The sequence below is a fragment of the Sus scrofa genome, chromosome 6 (assembly GCF_054392235.1).
Source record: "Sus scrofa isolate SSC_HxYL_T2T_F1_AM1 chromosome 6, Sscrofa_HxYL_maternal_Yorkshire_Landrace_v2.0, whole genome shotgun sequence".
Classification (NCBI taxonomy): domain Eukaryota; kingdom Metazoa; phylum Chordata; class Mammalia; order Artiodactyla; family Suidae; genus Sus; species Sus scrofa.
Window position 1 is genome coordinate 63,248,827 of NC_139388.1, and position 7,847 is coordinate 63,256,673.

The 7,847-nt window shown below is 61.4% G+C and overlaps 1 protein-coding gene across 14 annotated transcripts; it reads left to right on the forward strand.

The window, feature by feature from the left end:
• The first annotated feature begins 500 nt into the window (after positions 1–500).
• LOC100624191 (leukocyte immunoglobulin-like receptor subfamily A member 6) lies at positions 501–7,402 on the forward strand. Of its 14 annotated transcripts, none has more exons than XR_014806714.1 (13): positions 501–580; positions 738–773; positions 957–1,241; positions 1,386–1,688; positions 1,903–2,199; positions 2,450–2,752; positions 3,308–3,358; positions 4,331–4,453; positions 4,795–4,837; positions 4,915–4,952; positions 5,146–5,198; positions 5,947–6,085; positions 6,180–7,402. XR_014806714.1 is itself a non-coding variant. In XM_084962063.1 (12 exons), exons 1-12 carry the CDS (start codon positions 547–549, stop codon positions 6,324–6,326), a joined length of 1,716 nt encoding a protein of 571 aa, XP_084818189.1. In that variant the 5' UTR covers positions 501–546; the 3' UTR covers positions 6,327–7,402. The 14 variants fall into 14 exon arrangements, 10 of the variants coding, with proteins under 10 accessions (XP_084818189.1, XP_020950636.2, XP_084818192.1 ...); XR_014806715.1 differs by having other exon boundaries at positions 5,950–6,085; XR_014806711.1 differs by having other exon boundaries at positions 738–1,241; positions 5,143–5,198.
• Positions 7,403–7,847: the final 445 nt, after the last annotated feature.

Sequence of the window (7,847 nt, forward strand, 5' to 3'; positions counted from 1 at the left end):
TTCGTTTCTGCTGAGCCATGATGGGACCTCCGATCTGTGCTGCTTTAATCCATTGACTGCTAGTGGTTGCTGTGGCAGCAATTACAAAGCCTACAACTAAAAATCGTGGGGTGGGGGCGGTTTGGTGGTGGCCAGTGTCCAGTTGTTCATTTGCCAGGCAGAGCTCTGCAAGCTCAGTGTTTGAATCTGCCCACCTGGGGTTGTAATTCTACACCAGGCACACTGCAAAGGCCCAATAAATGTGTGTTGACTCTTGGGTTGGAAAGGACTTCAGATCAGGAAGACAGCAGTTCATGGCTCAAATGAGGCTCCACAGGTGGTCAGAAATGCCTGCATAAGCCTGCTCCCACTCCAGTCACAGCCCCGAGGAAACCACGGCCAGTTTCCTGCGGTGGCGGGGCAGTTCCCCTTACGTAGGGCTGCTGATGTGACAGCCCCATGACAGGGAGGACCAGCCTCCAAGGGGCCACACCCTGGGCCCTGTCTGTCCTGAGGGCGCCAGACTCTCCTCCAGCTGCACAGCCTGGACCACGGGGAGGAGACGCCATGACCCCCACACTCCCAGCCCTGCTCTGCCTCGGTGAGATGCAGGGTGAGGGGAAGCCCTGCTCCGGGGGGGACCCCCCCTCTCCCCACACCAGCCTGTGCTCTTGGGACACCCAGCACGCAGGGGGCGCCCAGGCACGAGAGGTTCTGCTCAGAGTCCAGGGCGAGTCCTCACAGGTACTCTCTTCCAGGGCTGAGTGTGGGCCTGGGGACCCAGGTGCAGGCAGGTGAGTCGGTGCCCGGGGGTCCCAGCGCCTCCTCTCCTCCGAGGGGACAAGGGGCCACCCCCAGGCACTGGGCATGGAGATGGCAGGGAGGGGCTGGAGGGCGGGCAGCCAGGCAGGTTTGGGCTGAGAGCTGGGGGCCTGGGGGTGGGGAGGTCTTGTGACCGGGTCTTCGTGTCCTTCCAGGGACCCTCCCCAAACCCACCCTCTGGGCTGAGCCAGGCCCTCTGGTCACCTGGTATAGCCCTGTGACCATCTGGTGTCAGGGGACCCTGGGGGCCCAGGAGTTCCTTCTGTATACAGAGGGAAGCCCAACTCCCTGGTACCGACTGAGCCCACTGGAGGCTGGGGACAAGGCCAAGTTCTCCATACAATACATGACTGAGGCCTACGCAGGGAGATACCGCTGTTACTATATCAGCCCCACTGGCAGGTCAGAGCCCAGTGATGCGCTGGAGCTGGTGGTGACAGGTGAGAGGACACTCAGGGGGCCCAGCCTCAGGCTCTGCCCTCAGGCAGGGGTCTGCTCTCAGGGTGGGTCCCTCTCACAGACCAGCCCTGGGGGAGCTCAGGGGCTGTGAGCCCCATGTAACAAGCTGCCCCCTTCTCTCCTAGGAGCCTATGAGAAACCCGCCCTCTCAGCCCTGCCCAGCCCTGTGGTGGCCTCAGGAGGGAACGTGACCCTCCAGTGTGGCTCATGGCACAGATATGACAGGTTCATTCTGACTAAGGAGGGAGAACACAAGTCCTCCTGGACCCTGGACACACAGCAACGTGCCAATGGGCAGACCCAGGCCCTGTTCCCTGTGGGCCCCGTGACCCCCAGCCACAGGGGGACGTTCAGATGCTATGGCTCTTCCAGAGACAAACCCCAGGTGTGGTCACATCCCAGTGACCCCCTGGAGCTCCTGGTCTCAGGTGAGGGGGGCCCAGCCTGGTCCCAGAGGCTTTGGGGCCCCAGGTAGGTCCCTGGGGGCCTGGCTCAGAGCAGAGCCCCATGTGAGGGGGAGGCTCAGGGGGTGGGGCTCCTGGACCAGAACCCAGAGTGTGAGAGACAGTGAGACCTGGGGGCCAGGAGGGACAAGGGGGTCATGGGGGAAGCAGCCCCTAACCCAGGGCTCTCTCTCCCCAGGGGGCTCTGGGAAGCCCTCCCTCCTGACCCCGCAGGGCCCTGTCGTGGCCTCTGGACAGAGCCTGACCCTCCAGTGTCGCTCTGCCATCAGCTACGACAGGTTTGCTCTGGCCAAGGAGGGGGCACGGGTCCTCCGCCAGCGCCCTGCCTGGCAGCCCCAGGCTGGGCTCTCTCAGGCCCACTTCCGCCTGGGCCAGGTGAGCGGCCTCCATGGGGGCCGGTACAGATGCTACGGTGGACACAACCTCTCCTCCCTGTGGTCGGCCCCCAGTGACCCCCTGGACATCCTGGTGGCAGGTGAGGAGCCAGCGGGTCAGGCGGGACCCACACTCTGCACAGGCCCTGCTGGGGGAGTCCCAGGGGGGATGCTGGGACCAGGGGGCGGGGTCCCCAAGGAGGGAGGGACAGGCAGACAGGGGGTCGGAGGGGGAGGGAGAGGCTCAGAGAAACACAGACACACACAGAGGAGGGTCCTCAGAGAAGCCCTGCCGAGTCTCTGTTCAGAACCAGGGCGGCTGCCAGCCCCTCACCACCCCTCTCTCTCTAGGATGGTTCCCTGCCATACCCTCCCTCTCGGTGCAGCCAGGCTCCTCGGTGGCCGCAGGACAGAACGTGACCCTGCTGTGTCAGTCATGGAGTCTGATGGACACTTTCCTTCTGTCCAAGGAGGGGGCGGCCCACCCCCCGCTGCGTCTTAGGTCACAGCCCCGAGCTGGGCAGAACCAGGCCCAGTTCTCCATGGGTCCTGTGACCTCGGCCCACGGGGGCACCTACAGGTGCTACAGCTCACTCGGCAGGGACCCCTACCTGCTGTCACAGCCCAGTCACCCCCTGGAGCTCGTGGTCTCAGGTGAGGGGACCTGTCCTCTGTGTGTCCCCATGGCCAGCTCTAGGGGGACCCCCTTTCTAGGGTGCAGTGAAGGGGACTCAAGGGAGGGTCACCCTCCAGGGGGATGGAGGGAACCTGCCCCCTTCCCCCGTCTCATCTCCAGGATGCTCGGGGGGAGGAGGGAGAAGGCCATGGGGTGGCCCCAGGGCAGATTCGTGGTAGAGCATGAGTGGAGATGGGGGGCCCCCGAGGAGCTGCAACCCCTCGCCCACCCACAGCCCTTTCCCCAGGATCCTCTGGGGCCCCATCCCCACCCACCGGTCCAACTCCAAGCTGGGGAGTCACGGGGGCCTCTGTCCAATGAGTGCACCACTGGCCCCAGGTCTGTCCCTCAAGCTCTCAGCTGACCTAACTCCTGCTCCAATCCCAGCGCAACTTGTGTCCTAGGGTGGGGTGGCGTTGGGCAGAGATGTGGGGGGACCCCAGGGCTCCAGGGGCTCTGAGGGGGTGGGTGAAGGGGGTCATGGGGAGGGAGATGTTGGGACCAGCCCCCTCACCTCCCATCCTGACCCCCAGGAGGCTCCCAGGATCAGCCCCTCCCCCCCACGGACTCAGGCCCCCGCAGGGGTAAGTGCGGGTCTGTGGAGGGGGGTCCGTGGGGGGCAGGGCGGGGCTGTGCCCCCTAGTCAGGCACCTCTGCACACTCGGACTTGGATGCCCCCACCCCCCGAGGGCCTCCATCTGTCCATGTGTCAAAGGAGATAGTCAAGGCCCAGAGCTCGGGGGTCCTTACACATCTGATTCTGCCGGGACCCACAGGAACAGGAGGCCTCACAGGGAGGCCCCCAGGAGGGACTGGATGGGGGCCTGTCCCCTCTCGGCCTGATGGTGACACTGTGGGCAGGAGGGGGCGGGGCCAGGACAGGGTCCAGGCATCCAGGCGCTTCCCCTTCAGCTCGGGGAGCTCAGTTCCAGGGGGAAGCAGGAGGGCTGGGCTCAGACTCCCGGCTGCAGTCCCAGTTCCCGCTGTTGAACCAGCCAGGGGCCTCCCTCCTCAGAGTCTCGGGTCCGAGGTTGGCAGGCTCCCTGGTCCCCTGCCCCTGGATCACAGGGCTGCCATCAGGTGAGGCGCAGTGACACCCACTTCATGGAGCTCGGGGGGGGACACAGCCCCCAGCCCGGACCTTCCCAGGGTATCAGGGCCTGCAGGGGGGTGCACCTGGGGGGGGCAGATTCCACCCCAGGCAGCTGCCCCCGTAGTCCTGCTGGGCTCGGGAAGGCAGGGTGACAAGGAAGGACCCTCAGCCCCAGATGAGACCCTGGGACAGGGCCCCCTGCACAGGAGGAGACCCCGAGCAGGAAGCGGGTGTCCGCCTGGGGGGCAGCATGTGGAGAGCTCAGGGAGCCCAGAGTCCTGGGTGCCAGTCCCAGGGCTGTCGTCCAGGCTGGGCCGCCCAGGGCCCCAATTTTGTCTGGGCCTCAGTTTCCCCATCTGTAAAATGGGCGGTGGGTAGGGGAGATGAATGCACGGACCCCAGTAGGAGTCTGGCACACAGTAGGTGCACGATTAAATGGCTCATGACCTCACTGGTGCCCCAGGCCTCCCATGGTACCTGAGCCTTCTGATCGGGGTCTCGGTGGCCTTCGTCCTGCTGCTCCTCCTCCTCTTCCTCCTCCGACATCGACACCGACACCGGGGTCAGGACAGATGCAGGAAGTCAGGTGAGCAGGGAACAGGGGGACCCAGGCCCCCAGAGGCGCTGGGTTTAGGGCACCAGCCAAAGGGAACCAAAGAAAGAGGTGGGTAAGGTCAGCTTAGAAGGAGATGGTCCAGAGTCTCAGGTCTGAAAATCTGGAACGAAAACTCTTAACGTCAGGTCACAGGCAGACATGCAGGGGGTTTCTCGGGTCTCATGTCCTGAAACACTGACACCCACGTGTGGGAAGGAGTCAGGGTTTCCTTCTTTCCCTGGAGCCCCGTGGAGCAGGGGGCATAACAGGCCCAGGCTGAGGTGTGCCCGCTGACCCCGCCCAGGGCAACGCTGACCTCCGACTTCCTGCAGGGGCTGCAGACCCGGAGCCCGAGGACAGAGGCCTGCAGAACAGGTGACTCCTGCCCCAAGACCCCAGGCTCCCAGCTGCCCGCGACCCCGTCTGCCCCTAACACCCCCGTCTCCTCCCAGCTCCAGCTCAGCTGCTGACGCCCAGGACCAGAACCTCTGTGAGCAGAAGAGCAGGGCGGCCCTGGGGGTGGGCACGGAGAGTTCTGTGGGCGGGGGTGGACAGGATCCCGAGCAGGGGGCGAGGACTGATGCACCAGCCATCGCCCGCCTTCTGGGTGCAAGAGGCCCAGCCCTGAGCAATCTCAGGGAGTCCTGGCCAGCAAGGCCCCCCTCCCCGTTCTGCCCCAGTAGATGCTGCCGTGAAGGACACACAGTCTGAGGAGGGGGCGGAGCTGGACCATCTGGTGAGACCCCTCCTCCTGCCCAGGCCACCAAAGAGCTTCTCGTGGCCCAACTTCACCCGGTGCAGCCGTCTCAGTGCCCTCACCCCAGCTCCAACAGCACCCACAATGGACTCTCCTCTGGGCCCCCGGGTCGTCCCCCTGTGGCTCCCCCTCCTGTCTCCTCGTGGCCCCACCTTCAGGGTCCCCTCTCCCGACTCCTCATCCTCTGTCTGACCCTCTGGTGCTGGATGCAGCCCCGCGGCTCAGGAGGATGCGTGGATAAGGGAATGGCCTGCAAGTGCCCAGGCTCCCGTCCTTCCTGCTCCCAACAGACGGGCCCAGGGGAGCACCTCGCCCGGCCCCCTGTAGGTGCTGCAGCTACAGAGGGAGCACGGTCCACACTGCCTGAGCTCCCCTGCAGCGGGAAGAGAGGCGCTATGCAGAGGGGCAGGCAGGGTCCTCGGACGCAGGGAGATAAAGCAAGAGAAGGGGACTGGGTGCTGGCGGGGGGCAGCAAGTCCAAAGATCCTGGCTGAGGCCAAGACGGGCTGTGGCAGGAAGGTGGGCGGTGTGGCTGGAGCCACATGAGCAAGGACAGGTGCTGAGACAGAATCAGGACCGCGGAAAGCGTCCAGAGGCCCCGAGGTGTGAGGGAGCCCTGGCGATTCCATCAGCAAAGGGACCTCAGCGGACCACGGAGGGGAACACTGACTGCAGGAGGGGAGCGGGACCCGGGAGGTGCTGTTTCTGTCTCACCGTCTCCCTCCAGCAGAACAAGCGCATGGCGACCCCCAGGAGCGGATGTCCGCCCAGGTCAACCACTCCAGATCGAGAGTGAGGCAGGGGGTGGCCCCCTTTCCTTCCTCCCCATCGGGGGCACTGCTGGACAGAGAAGCCAAAGACAACAGGCAGGGGGACAGTCAGGTGTATCCCTGCCTCTCTGGGCCCCCAGGCTTCCCCTTACCCCAGATATACAGCTGGACTCTCTCTCCCCCACTGCAGGCTGCTGCATCTGCAGATGCCCAGGACGTGACGTATGCCCAGCTGAGCCACAGGACCCTCAGTCGGGGGACAACGGCACCCCCTCCCTCCCAGTCTAGGGAGCCCCCAGCAGAGCCCAGCGTGTATGCTGCTCTCGCCATCCGCTAGCCCACGAAGGACCCAGACCCCACATTCCAGGGACTGGATCACAGGGACCCCAGAAGGCACGGGAACTGCTTGCAGTGGACACCACCTAATAACCACCCACCAGCCGGGACCCCTCACAGAGACTCCAGGAGCTCCAGGGGCGCTCTGGGGTCAGCTATTCTCCCATCAGAGATAATTAATATCCTTACAATTGGGAAATAATGCAAGTCTTCTCAGTTGCCAATGTGTGAATTTAAAATCCAAACAGAAGTGAGAGATGTTTTCAATGGATGACGGTGCAAATAATACACATCAAACCCATGAATTGAGAAAATTAAGAACCTTGAATGAATCTGTTAGAAAAGCCTAAAAATAATCAATGACCCAACCTATCACACAAGGAACTTAGGAAAAGAATAGCAAATTAGTCTAAAGGAAAGTTGATGGAGGGAATTAATAATAACAACATTAACGATGACATACAAAGAGTGGAAGAAGAATCCATGAAGGCAAACATGAAATCCATTCTTGAAAACATTTATAAACCCTAGCCACAATGGCCAAGGAAAAAAGAGTGAAGGCACATAATTCTAGCATCGTGAAAAAACTGCAGACAGCACTACGAATCCCACAGACTTTGTAACAACAGTTACAGAACATAGGAAAAGTTTGATGCCAATGTACAGAAAATGTAGATGAAATGGAGATCTTCAAAGGGACAATTTACTAAACGGGAATAAGAATAAATGGGGAGACACTCCCGTCGTGGCGCAGTGGTTAACGAACCCGACTAGGAACCATGAGGTTGAGGGTTCGATCCCTGCCCTCGCTCAGTGGGTTAAGGACCTGGCGTTGCCGTGAGCTGTGGTGTGGGTCGAGGACGGGGCTCGGATCCCGCGTTGCTGTGGCTCTGGCGTAGGCCGGTGGCTGCAGCTCCGATTCGACCCCATAGCCCGGGAACCTCCATATGCCGTGGGAGGGGCTCAAGAAAAGGCAAAAGGACAAAAAAAAAAAAAAGAATAAATGGTAAATCTGTATCACCTCATATGTGCATTAAATGCATTGACTCTGTAATTAAAAATTTCCCTACCACTGAACTCCGTAATAGTTCATAATTAGACTCTTAAGAAAAGTCCAACAGAAACAGAGAGCAGAACGGTGCTCACCAGGGTTGGCGCAAGGGGGAAGTGGGAAGATGTTGGTCAAAGGAAACAAACTTCCTTTAGAAGATGAGCAAGTTCTTGGGACCTAATGTACAGCGTATTGATTACAGCTCATTATAACACTGCATCATGCTCTTGCATGTGAAGAAGAAAGTAGATCTTGCAGTTCCCATCATGGCGCAGTAGAAATGCATCTGGCTAGGAACCATGAGGTTGCGGGTTCGATCCCTGGCCTTGCTCAGTGGGCTAAGGATCCAGCGTTGCCGTGAGCTGTGGTGTAGGTTGCAGACGTGGCTCGGATCTGGTGTTGCTGTGGCTCTGGCGTAGGCCGGCAGCAACAGCGCCAATTCGACCCCCAGCCTGGGACACTCCATAGGCC

Coding starts and splice junctions, on each gene's coding strand:
- LOC100624191 (XM_084962061.1), top strand. CDS start 547: ATGACCCCCACACTCCCAGCCCTGCTCTGCCTCG. Junction 1,689..1,902: donor CCTGGAGCTCCTGGTCTCAG/GTGAGGGGGGCC, acceptor CTCTCTCCCCAG/GGGGCTCTGGGAAGCCCTCC. Junction 3,359..4,330: donor GGACTCAGGCCCCCGCAGGG/GTAAGTGCGGGT, acceptor CTGGTGCCCCAG/GCCTCCCATGGTACCTGAGC.